The sequence below is a fragment of the Diplodia corticola genome (assembly GCF_001883845.1).
Source record: "Diplodia corticola strain CBS 112549 chromosome Unknown scaffold10, whole genome shotgun sequence".
Classification (NCBI taxonomy): domain Eukaryota; kingdom Fungi; phylum Ascomycota; class Dothideomycetes; order Botryosphaeriales; family Botryosphaeriaceae; genus Diplodia; species Diplodia corticola.
In genome coordinates, this window is record NW_017971489.1 from 406,377 (window position 1) to 424,728 (window position 18,352).

Consider the following 18,352-nt stretch of genomic DNA (forward strand, 5'->3'; position numbering starts at 1 on the left):
AGGTAGGGTAGCGAGCAACAAAGGTAGAGAAACAGGTCTGTCGAGCTGTATACAAGACTAATAATAATCACCAGTCGCCCACCTAATCACCCAAGCCATATCCCTATGGAGAATGCCTTTCCCCAGAGAAACGGAGAGGAGGAGAGGGAAAGAACAGGGTGCAGGAAGAAAAGAAAAAAGAAAACAGAATAAAAAAAAACAGTCCCTATTAACCCATCCGTACTACAATACACCACGACCCTAGCAACTCGCCCTGCCGTCCGTCGTTCGCGTGCGTCACTTGGCGCCGCCGCTCTCGAGAGCAGCCGTGCGCTCTTCGTCATATCCGCAGGCCTGTTTACTCCTAGTCCCGTTTTTGCAGTCCGTGAAGCCTATCCCGTTTGTTTTTTTAGGAATCCCCGTTTCAAAATCGACCTGATGTTGTTCGTTCATTTAGTGATTCAATGTCCACTTGGGGTCACGCTTCTGTCTCTCCTAGAACCGAACATACCCCTCGTCCTGATGCTCTTCGGGCTACCGCTAGCCGCGTTGCTCATCTGGTCGCTGGACATGAAACTTGTGCGGAGCAAGACCGAGCCAGCTCCTGCCTTGACCACCTTCTCGGTGCCGCCGCTACCCTGGTCATCCAGGAAGAAGACGTGCTCGCCGAGCTCGTCGTCAGAGCCCCATGTGCTGTGGTCCTTGACGGTGATCTTGAACTGCGTATCAGCTGTGCACTGCGTCCTGACCGTCTCGCGGTGGGGATCGAAGTCGACTGTGCCAGAGGAAGACTTGATGTCCTTGGTCTTATGGATCTCCTTCAGCTGGTTTCTGTTGTTCAACATGGCCAGGTGGACGCGAACGTTGGCCGAGGGCGGGTAGCCCATGGCGGTCAGAATGGCAATCGATGCAACACCGGTTTCCGCACCACCGGGCGACGGACCGAAACCGGAGGCGATGGACGCAGCGCCCATGGACTTGTGGCGCTGATGCGGAGTGGTAGGAGGCTCTGCCGAGTCAATATTGATCTGCGGAGGGGATGAGCTCCCAGCAGCCTCGCCGTTCGGTGCAGGTACAGGTGGTGGTGGTGGGGGTGACTCGTCATCGCTATCACCCGTGTTGGCTGAACGGCTCTTGCGGCGGCCCTTCAAGCCAAGAGCCTTTCCAACGCCACCACCGACGAACGTTGCGCCCTTGATGACATTGCCTCCAACGAATACTGCGCCTTTGCCAACGCCCTTGACGGGAGCGCCGATGACCTTTCCAGGAGCAGCGAATGTTCCGGAGAATGTCGACGAGCCTTGCCTCGAGCGCATAACGAACTCTGGCTTGAACAGCATCTTTAGTCTGATGGCGCCGCTCTTGCCATTGAGACCAAGAGTGACCTCCTGTTGCTTGAAAGGCTCGAGTACGGTGAGGTCGATGGCAGCACCGCCCAGGAAGTCAGCCTTGTCGCCAAAGTCCCAATCGTACACATCCACCTTGAACTCTGCAGCGGTCCTGCTCCTGACCGGAACCTCGAAGAACTCGTTCCACGCGGGATGCAACGTCTTCTTCTGCTTATCGGTCTTGTAGACGTCCTTTCCGTTGAGCACAAACTTGCAGTACGGGTCGGAGTAGCCGTTGCGATCCGCAGCGGGGAGATCTGCAGCATCAAGAACATCGACACGGAGATTTCCGCTGTTGTTGAACGATTCCGAGGGATCCAGTTTCATCTTCACAGGGAGATACTTGAGCGACACAGTGACCTTGTTCTCCTTGCCATTCTTGTCGCGGAAGGAAAGAACCGTCGGAGTGTACTACTCACATCGTTAGATTGACTAATACCAAAAACATATGGGGAAGCGCTTACCAGACAGCGTCGGAGAGTATCAAGAGTAGATCCCTGGAGCTTTCCGATGATTTCGTCCTCCTCGCCTTCGCCCTTCTTGTCGAGGTGCTCGACAAGGCGCAGGGTGATGCGTGAGAAGTCCAATTCACGGATCATGGCATCGCCAACTGACAGGTGATTAGCGTTCGCAACAGTATCAACCAGAGAGGAATGGAAGGCTTACTCTCGTTGAAAGTCGTGTGTTTCGACCTAATCTTTGAACTAGAGTAGCTTGCGAAGATCTGGTCGTCCATAAGAACCTCAAGGTAGCAGTCCGTGTGTGCAAATTCGCCCTCGACAAGCTTGAAGACAAGCAGACCAGACTCTGTTCGTTCCATGTTAGTCTTGTTCTAGCCGAAGTGTTGAATTGAATGCAGAGCTTACCGTACTCGCTCAGCTCCTCGGCATTCAAGGTGATCCTTGGCGCTTCTGGCTTTCTCTCGATCTCTTCCTCTTGCTCTTTCTCGCCCTCGGCGAGCTTCTTGGCAAGATCGGCAGAGCCATTAGTGCTGACGCGGTTGAGATCGCGCTCAGCGAGCTTTGCGGAACCGGTGCTGCTCTTCGGAGTGTGGCCAGGAGTGCGAGCGGGTCTCGAGTCCAGACTAGGACGCCCAGTATCCATGCTGCTGCGTGCCTCGTCCGAGTCCTCATCTTCGGGGTCGACGACGTTGAGTACGGGGTAGAACGAGGCCGAATAGTTGAGGGTACCCTTGGGCGGGGACGTGGGGCTCGTGCGCAGACCCTGAGACAAGATGGACTTATCCTCAAACACCTCATACTCGCCATTCTCGTTTTGCTTGAGGAAATCCTCCACAGGAAGCTCAATATGACCCAGGGAGCGATCCTTGCCAACGGTTTCCTCATCCATGACTTCAAGGATAAGCCTCTCGCGAGCTGTGTGAACAGGGACGTAGACGACCTCGTCCCAGTCGGGGTTGAGGTTGTTCTTGAATGTAACAGTGCGACCCTTTTCGATACCGGAGAGCAAGACACGAACATAGGGATCAGACTTGCCCATGGCCTCGAGGTTGCGCAGCTCACGGGCACCGCGGAAGTGAAGACGCATGACACCGACAGGCTTGATGTAGCCGCCACCGCCGCCAAGAGCGCCCTTCAGGGCAACAGGCTTCCACTGGAGCGTCATCTTGGCGCGGCCAGTCTTGACACCAGCCAGGTTAAACCAATCCTTGCCCTTCTCCATCAAGTCGAGCATATCAGTAAGTTTGATCTGGTACGTGCCAATAATGGGATCGGTTGCGAGGTCACGGTCGTCCTTGATGACCAGACCAAGCTTAGCCTTCTTTCTGTCGGTGATGAGCAGTTCCTTGGTGGCATCAGGCCAGACCGGGTTGTTAGTGCGCTTGAGCTTCTTCGAAATGTGGACTTCCTTGCCATTCAGGAGAAGCACTGCGTAGGGGTTGAGTTGACCGATCATGCTCTTGCTATTGTCAAGCTCCTTCGCTTGCTCAACGGTGAATTTAACGATGCCAGTAGACGATTCCGGGGGAGGCATTTCCGTGCCATCCTCGTTCTTGAAGCCCTCGAGGACGGGGAAGAAACGGATGTCAGCCTGAATGGTACCGCGCGCTCTGCCATTGGCCAGGACCTCGAGACTCTGATTCTCAAAGAAATCGTTTTCCTCAAGCTGATCAAGAGCGAACGAGGCAACGCCAAGCTCCTTGTCCTTGCGAATTTCATTGTAGTCGTAGACCGTCAGGGTAAGAGTATCCTTCAGGGTCGTAACAATAACGTTGACAGTTTCGGACCAGGTGGGGTTAGCATTTTCAAACACAGTCTTCGTGCGCCCAAGAACTTCCCGGTTGTTGATAGAGACAGTCGCGTAGGGATCAGGAGTGCCGGAGAACTTGTCGGGGTTCTTCAGGCCGTGGGCGCTGTGGAAAGTGATCTGCAGCACACCAATAGCTTGATCGACAGGGTTGCCAGCCAACATCTTCGCGATCTCAATCGGGAAGACATTTGGCGCGTACATCATGGGACCAATATTGGCGTGAATCTGATCCTGGATGAACGACTCCAGACCAGGGATGAAGTTGATATCGAAACCGAAGGTGTCACCACCAAGAGGCTTACAGACATAGTCGATGTGGGGCTTCTCAAGGAAGCAGAACTCGACCTTCTCGATGTGCGGGAAAGCAAGCTGAAGTTTCACCTTCAGCCTCATGATACCGGAAAAGGCCATGTCCTCGACGATGACGTCGAGACCTTTGCTGACCACGCCCTTTCCGACGCGGATCTCGAGCACGACCTTGGGGTTCTGCTTGTTCTTGATCTGTCGAGCCGTGAGATCCGAGACGTCATTTGGAGTGAAGCTGAACTTCCAGTCCATCAAGACGATGTCGTCCTGGGCCTTGGGGTAAGTCTTGACGTGCTCCATGCGCGGCGGCTTGGTACCGAGAACGAAAAGCTTCATCCTCAGACTCTCCAGGAAAGTGGGGCAAGAAGTCGAGAGAACCTGATCGACTGAGCTGACAATTGTAGCACAGAGAACCGGGGCGTAGATGGGCCAGAACTTGACCAGAAAGCTGTTGATCCACTCAAGGCTCTCAGTGTCCGTTTCCAGGCGGGCCTTGGCCATCTCGCGGTTGAGGTCGTCTCGGAAGTTTCTCCGCACACGGCGGATCGAGGTACGGTAGTAGGTCGCGCAGAAAGCCATGACGATGAAAAGCCAGCCCAGGCCACCGCCCAGGACGGCTATGATCCATGAGGCAAAGCAAGAGAAGACAATTACACCAGCGTTCTGGTACCAGTCTAGAGGACACGTTTTGTCAGAGCGGATACGGACAGGTTGCTGAGCGCAGAGCGATGCTTACCTCCAAAGAACTTGTCATCCAGCGCACCCTCAAGGAGCGTCTGGTGGTCTGCCAATGTGCCATCTGCATCGTCGTCCTCGAAATCGCCAGGCATGCCGAAGCGAGGGGCCCAGCCAACGCGGTCCCAACGCTTCTCCTCGTCTTCTGGGGCGGTCACCGCCGAGGCATCCGACTTAGCCGTGGGAGAGACCGGGGGCGGCTCAATGGCACCGGCCTTGGAAGGCGAGGGCAGGGCATACTGGGGCGTAGAACCGTCGTCCTGGACGCGGATTAGCGGGATTGTCGTGCTGTGGCGGGACAGAAACCCCATGGCGGCGAGGGCGGGGTCTTACGACATCAGACACGAGAGCTGTGGCCTTGGGTTTATGGTCGTGGTGAAACCCTGGCGGAAGATGCTGCCGAGTAAAACCGTCAGTGCTGCGCGGATCTACGGTGCCGGGCCACGCTTGCCGTGCAGGCGCGCGGGTGGGTCGGCCAAAGGGGCACACAATTGGTAATTTGCGAGGCGCTGGGTCGGCGGAGCACTTACAGAGCGGGCTTGGGCAGCCTTCTCTTGGGGCGAGTCGTCGGGGTTAAAGGCCAGGGCGGCCCCAGCACCGCCGGCCTTGCGGCCTTCGTCGAGCACCTTCTGCTCGGCCGCTTCGGGCGACACGCTGGTGTTGGGGTCCTGTGCGGCCTCGATGGCGCCCTGCTGCTTGAGCTCGGCGTCCTGCCGGGAGGCCATGGCTGGCTATGCCCTCGGTGGGGGTTGCGCAACGAATGGGCGGAGGTGTGTCCGGGGGCAGCGGCGTGGTGGTGGGCAAGCTGCTGAGGCGGCGGAGAGGTCAATCGCTCTGCTGAGGCAGGCCGGGCCGGCGATGAGGACACGAGCGTACCTGGGTAGGGCGAGAGAATTGGGTGAGGTGATATGGAGGCGGGCTCCTATGGCTGCGATCGGGCTGGTAGGACGGCGATGGGAAGTTGGCGTGCTGGCCTTGGCTGAGCGAAGAGCTTGGACCCTGCTGTATTGCTGCGTCCGGCTAGGCCACCACCCCGCGCTGGGAGCTCACTGCCAAGCTGGGCGGCCGCTGAGGCCGATCACACACACACGCGCGTCGTCGGTTGGGGCGGGCAAGGTCGCGCGCGCGTGTTCAACCGGCGCTGGACGGCGGCTCCAGTCTGCACACGCTGGCAGCCCGCCAGAGGTACACTGTGGCATCAATGACGCCGAGCCATTACGTGCAGCCCGTGCCGATCGAGCGCGCTGAGCTCAGGCCCCTGCGCGCCGCACCAAGCACCCACGCACCCCCGTAAAACCTGCTGCTGCCGTGCTCCCCAGCCTCACCAGCCCAGCTTAGCACACACGCACGACACCACGCCACGCACACCCGCCCGCCCGCTCACGAAGCGCGAGCTAGGCGCCGCCGCCCAGGTGGCTGGCGCGCGACCGCCCAACCCAAGCTCGCTCACCCTCTCACCCTCTGTGCGCAGGATCCAGGGCAAGCTGAACCACTCGTGCACAGCCACGGTGATGCGCCGGGGCTACTGTGTTCATCATTGGGATGGCGGTGGATCGACGCGTGACGCTGACTTCTGGAAGGGTGCTCCCGGCCCCGTGCCGGCCATCTGCGCAAATCACATCCGTCTGCTGCAGCGCGCGCATTCCCGCACCAGAAAGCAGAGAAAAAAAAAAGGTTGAGGCCTGACGCACCGCAAGGCGTCCGTCGGCTACGCGCAAACCTAATCACTCGCATTCCAGCAGTGGCATCATGGCTCTCGCGAGACCCTGTCATGGCCGGCGGCCGTGCGTATCGTCCAGCGCAGCGGCGCAAGTCATGTCGCCTCGCCGCTGCTCCAATAAGGCATCTCGCTTAGCTGCCGTTTGCCGTGCCCTGGCCCCTCCAGCTCCAGCCCCTCCATGCACAGCTGAAAACCCGTCCGGCCCGAGGCCGATGACGCCGTCGGCTGCATCCACTCTGCGCGCTATCTCATGCGACGGCCATTAATCTGACGTGCTGTGCGCCTGTTGTTGAGCGCTGAGTTCCCCACATGCTTCCGGCCCTGCCGGCCCCGGCATACAGGCCACCTATCCGCCAGCCGGAATCCTTAAACGCCTCTCATCACCGCTGTGATCACTTATCAAAAGCACGTGCGGTTAATGGTCCTTTTTGTTTAAATATCTAGCCGAGACTCCTTGCCTCTGAGTCACCCCTTTACCCCTTCCCTATCCACCAAAATGATCGACGGCTTCTCTTTGTAACCCCGTCTGTCCTTAGCGAAATCCCCGTCTGCGAAATTCCCTTCCCCTTACTCCTTAGCACCATTATGAGAAAATCGCAATGCCACCCCATTCCGATGCTGCAAATGACGACGTCAAAGGAGATCTCTAAAAATACTAAACCCCGCCGGCGCGCTGCAAATCTCCCGGATCGAGACTGAAAGCAAATCCCCTGATCATCTCATCATCTCACTTTTTTCCTTCTAGAACGCCTCGCCCTCAGCAAAAGATCGACGACTTGGTCCTCTCGGTTTCCCTGTTGGCGTTGTGCAGATGCTGCGTGACATCCAACACGGTCAACACGTGGTCGTACGTCAGCGCCGTCTCCTTCCTCGACGCCAGCAGCTGCGCCGTCTTGAGCACGTTCTTGATCTGCCGCCCGTTCATGCTCATGAGAGACAGCGAATCCAACTGCCGCTCGGTGATGGCATGCTTCTCGGGCGACGCGGCCAGGAAGTTGTTCCACACGGTAAGCCGGGAGCTGACGCTGAGCTCGGGGTATTCGAGCGAGATGTGGATGCGGGACTGGAAGGCCGCGTCGAACGTCTGCACCCGGTTCGTCGTCAGGAACATGATGCCTTCGTAGTACTCCAGGATCCGCAGGAAGATGGTGACCAGCTTGTTCCGCTCCAGCTCGTGCAGCGAGCGCTCCTCCAGGAACACGTCCGCCTCGTCGAGCAGCAGGATGGCGTTCCACTTGGTGCACATCTCCAGGATGTCCGACAGCTTCTGCTCCACCGAGCCGGGGTCCAGGCCGAGGTCGCCCGCGGACATCATGTACAGCGGAACGCGCATCTCCTCGGCAACCGACTCGGCCGTGAGCGTCTTTCCTACACCGGGGGGGCCGCAAAGCAGGAGGATGATGCCCTTGCCCTTGCCCTCGATGACGTCGTCGAATGAGGCCTTCACCTTCCGCTGGGTCTCGGTGAAGCCGAGGATCAACTCCTTTTGGTTGGAGGGCAGCACGAGAGACTCAAAGGCGTTCGTCTGCCATTCGATCTCACGCACGCTGTTTACAAACAGGTTCAGCCATTGCTTCGACTTGAGAGAGTAGCCTCGGACAAGCGGAGTAGCGATGAGCTTCTGCTCTTCAGTGAGACGGGGGCGCTTCGTCTCCTCGTTCTCGTCCTCAAAATCGCCATCACAGGGCATGCCATCGTACTGGACTTCGGAGCCGCAGTAAGAGTTGTTGTCGCTGTCGTAGCCGTCCGCCTCGTCGTCGCCGGAAGTGTCGGCGAGACCTTCGGACGTCGTTTGCTTGTCCGTCAGAGGGTTGGTGTAGATGGCGAAGTTGGGCTCGAAACGGTTCCAGCCGTACGTATCAATGACCACGCGTCCCTTGATGCTGTACTTCTGCTTCTTGCCCCAGCCGTCCTCCTTCCATGCAAGGCCGTGGTACCCCTTGTAGTGTGAGCCAGCGAGAGCCTCGAACTTGGCGCCTCTCTCCACCAGCCTCTTACGCAGACCTTCCGGGTCTTGGTGATACTCGATCGGATATGCGGCAAGCTGGTGGATGGGCTTGGTCCCTGCGTAGCCGTAGATCTTGATGTTCAGGCGGCTTGTTCCGAACTGCGCGCCGTTCCAATCGACGTACTTGCAACGTACCATAAAGGTAGGTCTCTGGTTCTCGTCGCAGCCATATCGGGTATTTTCGAGCTTCATGGCAGTCTCCTGGCCGTCGTTACGGCAGTAGATGATGGCGCCAGGCTGGAACAGGGTCCACAGATGCTCATAGGTCATGACGGACTTGGAGATCAAGTCCTGGGACGATTCGATGGTGTCCTTGAACTCGGAGTTCAGCACGTCAAGGAGCACCCCAGCGTGCTCCTTGGTCGTCCGCTCATCTTCCGATTTCGAATTGGGATCCAGCTCATCGACTGCGAGCTTCAGCTGGGGCCACCTGTGGATGAGCGGCTGGAAACGACCATCGAATTCCAGCCGCTTCAAACCAGCAGTGACGCCGGGGTAGCCTTTGAGAACGCGCTCCAGGAGCTTCTTCAAGAGTGGACTCTGGATGACGATGGAATGCATCTCCAGGACCTTTCGAGGGTCGTTGTACACCTTGATGTTCCGCACGAGGAGTGCCCACTTTGCCGTCTCCGCATTCTCAACGGGCTTGCCGATGTCCTCGGGCGGAGAATTTTCCCAGGTGAACCTGCCCCTCTTGTCTTCCTTGCCGGAGTAGAGGTTCTTCAGACCGCACGACATGCCGACCTTGGAAGGATCCAAAGTCTCTGCCGGCTTGTCCTTCTTGTCCTCCTCTTTCTCGTCCTTTGCCTTGCCATCTTCGCTCTTCTCCTCGTTAGTCTCTGTCGCCTTTTCGCCGTTTGCCACCGGCTCGGAAGATTTCCTGCAACAGCAGCAGCAGTGTGTGGTGTTCTTGGTGCTGTCTTTCTGTGCCTGCGTCACTGGCTTCGGAGCATCAGCATGCTCGGACGACGAGCTGTCGTACATGTGCGGCGCCATGGTGAAGCGCTTTGCCTTTGACAAGGCTTGGGGATTGTTGGGAAATAAGAGGAGCAGCGCGGGGCAGGGCAGGTCAAGTGATGTGCTGATGGCGGTGGTGCAGGGTATCGATTGGAAGATGGAAGATGGAAGTGAAGCAACAACACTTGATGCTGCGGGCGCCGTTTTGTGTTTGCTAGGCGGTGGCGGGTGAAAGAGTCATAGATGGTGCAGCAAGACTGGTTGTCGCCGATGCTACTCTTTTAAGGACACCGCTGCTGCTGCCTGCCCTAGGACCTGAACATCAATATTGGAGAAGACGCGAATCCGGGCAGCGCAAGCAGCAGCGCTATCCAATGAGGTATCGGCCCCACGGCTTGTTGCCTGGCACTATCCACCCGCGGCCTAGATGAGGCTGAGATGGAGCCTTCTGAGAGGCCGCAGCAGGCCGCACACGCGTTGAACATCGCCCGTCTCACGCTGCCAACTGGCGCGGGCTGCAGCTAAGACAGGCTACATGCGGCATGTATATCGAGTAGGGAACAAGTGACAAGCGACAGCTCGAACCTCCCGGGTCGTCCCCGGTAGGACGGCTGCAGGTGAGCTCGAATACATCGGCGACGACAGGCGCCACGGAGCAGCGCCAATGGCACCGGTTGCAACCGACGCGCACTCGGTGGAGGCCAGAGGCATCAGCGGTGAGGTGCGCCGTGGTACACGGCGAGTCACCGTTGGCTGTTGCCTTGCAGGCGGTGGACAGTGACGGCGGTCCGTGTGGCCGTGCGAGGGTCAAGCCACAGCTGGCGCCACACAGTGAGGGGGCGGGGTGACTGCCTGCGGCCTGCGGACGCCGGCCCAGCTAGCTGCAGAAGGATGGAAGCCCCCTACATCTGGATATCTCACCACGATACGGTGGATCCCCCCGTCTGGACGCATGTATTCATGCACTTGGGACTACAGGCCTGCGTCCGGATGCGTGCTTCCGCTGCCCGTGTAGGAGGAGTGTAGCACCATTCGCGGGGCACAGAAGGCTCAAATGTTTTGGAAGCCGCGGCGCCGGGATCGGGGTGCTCAGCACTGTGATGGACGAGGGGCAGCCTGTCGGAAGACGCTGTCTCACCGCGAGTCATGGAACCGCTCAACGTCCCGGGGCGTTTGTCCTCGCCGTCGGCAGCGGTCAGACGGCATGTGCTGTTGAGGGCTCCCGCGGCTCCAGCGTGCCAGTGCCGGCTGTCCACGTTGGACGTCGTACGAGACGCGCGAGGAGGCGCGACTTTCTCCAGAGCCCCGTCGGCGGTCCCTTGCCGCGATTGTGCCATGGCGCAGTGGAGACATCCGGGGTGCCAGCAGCATCTTATGTATACCGCGAGCGTGCTTGAGCCATTTGCTTCCCGGACCCGCGGGGACACGAGGCGGCGCGGCCTTTGCGGGCGCGGTCCGGCCCAGTCAAAGTGCAGCGACGCGCACGCCATGCTGCAAGGTCCGCGGGTGTCTCGCTGAGCACTTTTCCCGCGCATGAAGAAGGCCCGGAATTGCGAGACGGCGGGCGCGGGCTTCTAGAAGCGACAGGGAGCGACCGGGAGCGCGCTGCTGGATACAGGTCGACGGCCGGTCAGCATCAAGCCGGGAAGAAACCCGCCATCACAGTCACAGACGGCCAAGGGCCGATAGAGGTGTTGCACGAGCGCGGGCTAGAGCGTGCGGATGATGGCAGCGGCGGGCGTATCACAGCCGCTAGGGCAGGGCAGGGCTCTGGCTGCGCTGGGCTGCGCTGGGCTGCTGCAGGCCGCGGGCGCCACGGCAGGCTGGTGGTGTGCAGGGAGCACGATGGCGCTCAGAGAGTGCCTGCCCATGTCCCACAAAAATGCAGTCTGACTCCGGCCGCGCTGCGCTCGCGTCGCCCGGCCCGCCGCGACTTGCCCGCCGCGGCTTAGCGAGGCGCCGGGTGCTGTGAATTTCGTGCCAGAACCCTGAGCCAGGCAGTCGACTCCCTCTGCCAGCAGATATTATTAGCCAGCCCGCCACCGCTCTCCCGGCTCCCTCTTCTCCTTCTTCTCCTTCACGATGACCAATTCCACCGCGACCAGCGCCCACCCTCCTCCCAGCGCGCCCGACCCGACCATCAACGCCGATGCCTCCCAAAGAGGGCTCTCCGCCTCCGCTGCCGCCGGCACCGCCGAACTCGCCCATCTTAAAGTAAACCTCAGGAACGCCCTGCGCCAGTTCCCCGACTTCCCCACCCCCGGCATCCTGTTCGAGGACATCCTGCCCATCTTCGCCGACGCCGACCTGCACCAGAAGCTCGTGCGCGCCCTCGAGCTGCACGTCTCCAAGAACTACGCCACCAAGCCCGACGTCATCGTCGGCCTCGAGGCCCGCGGCTTCCTGTTCGGCCCCAGCCTGGCCCTGGCCCTGGGCGCCGCCTTCGTGCCCGTCCGCAAGCAGGGCAAGCTGCCCGGCCCGACCGAGACGGCCGGCTACCAGAAGGAGTACGGCGAGGACTTTTTCCAGATGCAGGCCGACGCCATCAAGCCCGGCCAGAAGGTCATCATTGTCGACGACATCATTGCGACGGGTAAGTGGCGCCACGCGCCCACATGATAACGCGTTGCGCCGTGCTGATGACGTGCCACCACAGGCGGCTCTGCGGCGGCGGCTGGCGACCTGGTCAAGAGACTAGGAGGCGATCTGCTGGGCTACCTTTTCATTCTCGAACTCGAATTCCTCAAGGGCCGCGACAAGCTCGCCGCGCCCGTCTACACGTTGCTGTCGGGCCAGGAGGAAAAGTCGGCGTAGACATATTGGCGGCTTAGACTTTTTTTGTCCGATCCCGAATGCGCCCGAAGCGCCCGACCACCTCCAGGCCCGGCCTGCGTTTAGCTGCATATCCTTGACACGTCACAATTTTAAAAAGAAAAAAATTCCTGGGGGCCGTCGGGCCGCGGAAGACTGCAGGCGCTGCTTCCTACCATTTCTCAAGGCTGACGGATGGGAAACTTTGTCGGGGTTGTGAGATAGGGCCTCTTCTGGCGCCGGAGGGCCATCCGTTATCTGCAGCGTGAGCGCCGCCATTTCTGCTTTGTTTCAGCCATGCGTCCGGATTTCCTCTGATCGGCCCTCGGCCATTGAACGGCTGGGGCACATGCGCGTGTAGCAAGACCTGATTGTTTGTTGAAGATAAAAAGTAAGTTCCATTGAAGCTGGCCTGCCTTATCGGCCATGCGTCGGCAATCTCTCGTGAGCACCCCGCCATGCCCCGCCAAAAACCTGTGCTGTGACTCTTCGGAATGTCTTCGATGATGCCCCAACGCACAACACTACGCCTGCTCTCACGCCCTTCCGTCCTCTGCCTCGCCCGTCCACTCCGCCAATTGCCCCTTCCATCTCGACTGCACCCTCGCCAGCCAACTCGCAACATGTCTGACATGCAGAAGATCTTTACCGCCAAGGCCTGCCCTCGTAAGCTCCTCTGCCGAGACACCAAAACAACCCGCCTTTGCCCCAGCTAACGCACCTTGAACAGCCGCCGGCCCTTACGTACGTTCGCCATCCTCCCCGAAGCTTCCGATCCTCACGGCCTCGCGTCGAAGCTCAGCCCTCCGGCTGCAGCCCGCTTACACACATGCATTCGCGCGTATCGGCCACGCCGCTGACGCAGTCTGTTCTCTAGTCCCAAGCCGTCCAGGTCGGTCAGCAAATCTTCGTTTCGGGCCAGATCCCGGCCGATACCCAGGGCAACCTGATCGAGGGCAGCATTGGCCAGAAGACTGAGGCTTGCTGCAACAACATCATTGCCATCCTCCAGGAGGCCGGCTCTGACATCTCTCGCGTGTTCAAGGTGCGTTGATCGTTAGCGGCATCGGCCTGCTGTGGCACATGCGTGTGAAACATGGGTGCTGACGGACGGGACCCACGTTTAGGTCAACGTCTTCCTGGACGACATGGCCAACTTCGGTGAAATGAACGGCGTCTACGAGAAGTTCTTCGCCCACAAGCCGGCCAGGAGCTGCGTCGCCGTCAAGCAACTCCCCAAGGGCGTTCCGGTGGAGATTGAGTGCATTGCCATCGCTGGCAAGGCTTAAGCAACTTGCTGGAGACACCACGGTATAGCTCGGATCCCTGACAGCACGTCTGAGGTCTGCAACAAAAATGAATACAAGAAGCAATTGAGCCATTGACGAGCCAAATCTGAACATCGTGATACACCTCGTATTGCGTAAATGCTGGGCTCTATGGACCCTCCAAGCTGTTATACTGCTCCTCTATGCGTGCACCAAATAGAAAGTGAATTGGCAGCAGATCGCCGGGTGCGGTGCTGGCGCATGGGGCGGGACGTCAGCGCCAAGCGAAGCGCATCAACACCGCGCGCGCATCACCTCCGAGGGCCACCACATCGTTTACCCGCAATCAACCTTCCAATACCGCCTCACCCACCGCGAACCTTTCCCCCGCTCTCCTCCCACCACTCGCCGCCGTATCTTCTCCGTAACCCCACACACTCGTATCAGCCATGGCCGACGCCGAAATGGACGTCGACATTCAGCCCGCCGACACCAAGGGCAGTAGCGAAGCGCGCACCAAGGACGACGCCGTGGCGGTGCGCTCGATCGAAGGCTGGATCATCATCATCACCAACGTCCACGAGGAGGCCAGCGAGGAGGACCTGACGGACATGTTTGGCGAGTTCGGCGAAATCAAGAACCTGCACGTCAACCTGGATCGCCGTACCGGTTATGTCAAGGTGCGTCGTCCTCACCACCGGATGCCCCCAAAATGAATGTCTGCAGCAAACCTGCCGTCTCTGAGGAAACAAACAGAAGGAATTGAGGGAACGGAGGAGGCTGACTGTGACTCTTTTTACTTTTTGTGCAGGGCTACGTGTTGGTCGAGTACCCGACCATGGCGGAGGCGAAGGCGGCCATCGAAGGCGCCGACGGCAAGACGCTGCTCGACCAAAACATCTCGGTCGACTACGCCTTCGTGCGCCCGCCGCCCAAGCAGGCGGGCGGCCCGCGCGGCGGCGGCCGTGGACGCGGCAGGCCGAGGAGCAGGAGTCCCGAGGATCGCGAGCGCGGCGGCCGCAGTAGGAGCCCGGAGGATGTCATGAGGGACGACGCCGAGTGAAGGCGGGGGGGAAAGGGGGATACGAGCGAAAGGCACACACCCGGGCTTTTTTTTTGGCTTGAGCAATTCGTGCGCGAGATTGGGGACACATTGGAGCAAGGAAGCAGGAGGTGTGAGAGGTATGAGGGATCCCTGGAATGCACACTATACCGCGGGTCATGATCCCGAGTGGGTAGTATCGAATCTAAAAGCATGCTACCGGCTTGTCTCCGGACGAGCTGGTCTTTCAAACGTTCAACAGTAAGTCTCGCCCAGCTCCTTGTTCTTGTTTCCGCAATGGACGCAGCAGCTGACCTGAGGTCAGACACCCAGACGATGAGCATTTATTTGAGACGATTTACACGCTGGCGTTAGCTGAACGCCAAGTCGGATGTGGAATCCTGGCTCTGGAATATAAAACAATAATGCAATAACTAACGGGCAATCCCACTACCGGATGACCGATTTTGTAGCTACCGTGGTTGCAGTCCTTAAGCAGTTACAGTTCTTGAGTATTCCTAGCCGATTGGCTGTTTGCGGAACCTTCAGTGGCTAGACCAATTCGCTGTGGACTGCGTGAGCCAGCTCCCAGGTCCGGATAAAATGAGCGTGATGAGCCAGGAGCTCCTGCACACCCATCATGGTTGCACAGCCAAGAACAGTTCACAGCCTTCGGCACTTGAAGCGAAGCGACATGTTTCACGGCAGCAATGTATACAAGGATATTGCGAAATATTTGTCAAGGCCCAGACATCACAGGTGACAAGAGGGTCGGAGTTGCTGGAAGCTCTAACTGGACCGGCGGGTTTCACGACAACACCACTTCAAGGCTCAGGGCGCCTCCGAAAACAGGGGTCATTGGCCGCGCAGTGTCTTGGCTGTACACCCTCTCGTAGCGGATCGATAACGCACCAGCGCGGCGTAAGCTCCCAGGATGCGACCACCCCGCGTCTGTTGAGATGCACGGGACAGGAAGCAACAATGGAACGTTGGCATCAAACGCTGGTGGTAGCTCTCGACCATCGAGGCACTGATGTGCTGTAGAAGTGCAGTGGCTTCCCGTGAAATCGATAAAAGGCTGAAAAAATCTCAACGGTTGCAGTCAGCTGATGAGCATTGGCCGCGGCAGCTCCCCGCATGCCCAGCAACGCTTCTCGCATGGCTTGCGGCTACGATTGCGGGGAAGGGTTATCAGACTGTTGGGCTACAGCAACGCGCCATCGAGTTGATGATGAAGCTTCGAAACTGGTGAGGCGAGGGGTTGTCCAGGGCTCGTCCATGACGTAGGCGCCAATCACAGCGCCGCGCGGCTTGTGGGTTTCAGCCGCAGGAGTTGGTGTTGCTGCGGGGAAGTGTCGCGAGTCGCGGGTGCAAGCGAGTGACTGCTGCTAAGGGCATCCTTGCCTCTTCAGCTTAGGGCCACCACACCACCGCCTGAGCCTCCTCGACGCAGGAACGCCGAGAGGCCTCTCACTTCGTCTCCTCCTTGTTTCCCACCTTGCTGGCCGCCGCCGCACCTGTCTCACTCATGCACTGTTCTCTCTGACTCTTCGCTCGCTCTTTCCCCGCCGCTCGTCCGCGGCCAGCTGTCGTCTTATCGCCGCCCAGCTCCAGCTCCAGTCTCGCGACGTCATGCATTCGCGATTGCCCCAGAGCGCCCTCCTCCAACCATGCCATGCCCTCACTTTCCTTGCCCTCCTCTCGATCGCCCTGCTTTGCGCTCCCGTCAACGCGACTGTTGATTACGACACGCCGTCCCTGTCACGCGACATCGCCGAAGCCGCTGCCAACGCCGCTCAGAAGCCGTTCACGCACCCCCGCCCGGCCAGCCTCACCCCGGACGACGATGCCGCACCGGCAGCCGCAATCCCTCCCGAGAGCGGCGGGGAGGTGCACTGGCCTCTGAACCCGCTGGAGGAGCTGCACAACGCGCTGGAAACGATGCAATCGCGCTACTTCGAGCTGTGGCTCGGCCAGTGGCCGTCGGCCATCGACTGGACCGCGGCCGTCATGTCCACCTTCGTGTCGGCGACGCTGCACTCGCTCACGCGCTCGCTCGAGTACGTGCTGCCGGGCGCGGAGCGGCCGGCCGTCGACGGCCAGCGCATCGAGAACGAGATCGGGCGGTATTTCTCGCAGTCGGTGGCGTACTACTTCGGCGAGGACGCCTTCAGCCTGCGCATGCAGGCCTACGACGACATGCTGTGGGTCGTGCTCGGCTGGCTCGAGAGCATCAAGTTCATCGACGTGCACGCCCGCCGCCACTACGGCCACCACCGCGACGCCCGGCACGGCTCGTGGTACGGCGCGCAGTTCGCGCCCGGCTTCGCCCACCGCGCCCACATCTTCTACAACATCGCGTCCGCCGGCTGGGACACGGAGCTGTGCGGCGGCGGCATGACGTGGAACCCGCGCCTGACGCCGTACAAGAACGCCATCACGAACCAGCTCTTCATCTCGGCCTCGATCGGCATGTACCTGTACTTCCCCGGCGACGACAACTCGTCCCCGTTCATGGGTCAGAGTCAGAGCGCTGGCGGCAGCGGCGGCGGCGGCGACGATGGTGATGGCGGGCTGCCCACCGCCCGCCCACACGACGCCCGCTACCTCGCGGCCGCGGTGAGGGGCTACGAGTGGCTGCGCGGCAGCAACATGACCAACGACCAGGGGCTGTACGTCGACGGCTTCCACATCACCGACTGGGGCAAGAACGGCACCATCGGCACGGGCAAGTGCGACGAGCGCAACGAGATGACGTACACGTACAACCAGGGGGTGCTGCTGTCGGGCCTGCGCGGCCTGTGGGAGGCCACCGGCGAGCGCTGGTACCTGGAAGACGGCCACGAGCTCGTCCGCAACGTCATCAAGGCCACGGGCTGGGCCGAGCACGAGGAGCGGCGGCGGCGGCGGCAGCGGCGGCATCGTGGACGAGGACGGGGTGGCGGTGGTGGTGACGGGGGCCGCCATCATCGTCCTCATCACAGCGAGGATGAAGATGACGACGAGGAGGTAGTAGTGGAACTCGACGATGAAAGGGAGACGCGAGAAGACCCGAGCAAATGGCACGGCATGGGCCGCGCCGGCGTGCTCGAGGAGCAGTGCGACGCCGCCGCCAGCTGCAGCCAGAACGGCCAGACGTTCAAGGGCATCTTCTTCCACCACCTCACCCTCTTCTGCGAGCCGCTCCCGCTCCGCGCCCGCGTCCCCGGCGGCATCACCCACGGCGCCGACCCCGCCACCGCCTCCTTGCACCGCCAGAGCTGCAAGGAATACGCCACGTGGGTCGCGCACAACGCGCGCATGGCGCTGCGCTCGAGGGACGCCGAGGGCAGGTTCGGCATGTGGTGGGGTGCTGCTGCTGCTGCGAATAGTGATGGTGATGATGATGATGATATTGTTGTTGAGGTTCCGCCGCTGCCGGTCGGTGCGGTGGATTACAGGAACGATGAGGAAGTGTTGCTGGGTGGTGGGTTGTGGTTGCCGATCAGGGATTATGATTGGAGCAGCAACAACGGCGGCGGCCCGCCGAAAGTGGGAGACGGGTTGCCTTCGTTCATGGAGTTTGGTGATGATGATGCTGTTGTGGCTGGAGGTAAGGCTACTGGCGGGAGTGTGTCGTCGTCGTCGTCGTCGTCGAGGCTGACGTCGTCGATGAAGGTGAGGAAGAGCGGTGCGGAGGTGAGGGATAAGAACGATAGAGGTAGAGGACGGACGGTTGAGACGCAGGGTGGCGGCGTGGCGGTCGTTAGGGCGTTGTGGGAATTTGTTAATATGTATAGGGAGTGAGTGGGTGGGTCATGGGGGAGAGATATGTTTGTTGCATGGAATGAGGGGTTGGGTTGGGGGATTGTTGTGTCTGTTTTGTGC

At 59.9% G+C, this 18,352-nt stretch overlaps 6 protein-coding genes across 6 annotated transcripts; 4 read left to right on the top strand and 2 right to left on the bottom strand.

The window, feature by feature from the left end:
• Positions 1-276: 276 nt before the first annotated feature.
• BKCO1_10000123 (membrane bound c2 domain protein) lies at positions 277-5,404 on the bottom strand (the record flags this gene model as incomplete). The annotated part of the gene is made up of 7 exons (XM_020269304.1): positions 277-371; positions 491-1,778; positions 1,832-1,977; positions 2,034-2,174; positions 2,234-4,618; positions 4,681-4,939; positions 5,210-5,404. 7 exons carry the CDS (start codon positions 5,402-5,404, stop codon positions 277-279), a joined length of 4,509 nt encoding a protein of 1,502 aa, XP_020132883.1.
• Positions 5,405-7,156: 1,752 nt separating this feature from the next.
• BKCO1_10000124 (p-loop containing nucleoside triphosphate hydrolase protein) lies at positions 7,157-9,403 on the bottom strand (the record flags this gene model as incomplete). The annotated part of the gene is made up of 1 exon (XM_020269305.1): positions 7,157-9,403. One exon carries the CDS (start codon positions 9,401-9,403, stop codon positions 7,157-7,159), a length of 2,247 nt encoding a protein of 748 aa, XP_020132876.1.
• Positions 9,404-11,446: 2,043 nt separating this feature from the next.
• BKCO1_10000125 (adenine phosphoribosyltransferase) lies at positions 11,447-12,178 on the top strand (the record flags this gene model as incomplete). Its single annotated transcript, XM_020269306.1, has 2 exons — positions 11,447-11,957; positions 12,021-12,178. 2 exons carry the CDS (start codon positions 11,447-11,449, stop codon positions 12,176-12,178), a joined length of 669 nt encoding a protein of 222 aa, XP_020132877.1.
• Positions 12,179-12,798: 620 nt separating this feature from the next.
• BKCO1_10000126 (l-psp endoribonuclease family protein) lies at positions 12,799-13,464 on the top strand (the record flags this gene model as incomplete). Its single annotated transcript, XM_020269307.1, has 4 exons — positions 12,799-12,841; positions 12,906-12,919; positions 13,053-13,220; positions 13,303-13,464. The coding sequence occupies 4 exons, from the start codon at positions 12,799-12,801 to the stop codon at positions 13,462-13,464; spliced, it is 387 nt and encodes a 128-aa protein (XP_020132878.1).
• A 428-nt stretch (positions 13,465-13,892) lies between these two features.
• On the top strand, positions 13,893-14,506 carry BKCO1_10000127 (rna-binding domain-containing protein; the record flags this gene model as incomplete). The annotated part of the gene is made up of 2 exons (XM_020269308.1): positions 13,893-14,123; positions 14,255-14,506. The coding sequence occupies 2 exons, from the start codon at positions 13,893-13,895 to the stop codon at positions 14,504-14,506; spliced, it is 483 nt and encodes a 160-aa protein (XP_020132879.1).
• Positions 14,507-16,117: 1,611 nt separating this feature from the next.
• BKCO1_10000128 (glycoside hydrolase family 76 protein) lies at positions 16,118-18,271 on the top strand (the record flags this gene model as incomplete). The annotated part of the gene is made up of 1 exon (XM_020269309.1): positions 16,118-18,271. One exon carries the CDS (start codon positions 16,118-16,120, stop codon positions 18,269-18,271), a length of 2,154 nt encoding a protein of 717 aa, XP_020132884.1.
• Between the last annotated feature and the right edge of the window lie 81 nt (positions 18,272-18,352).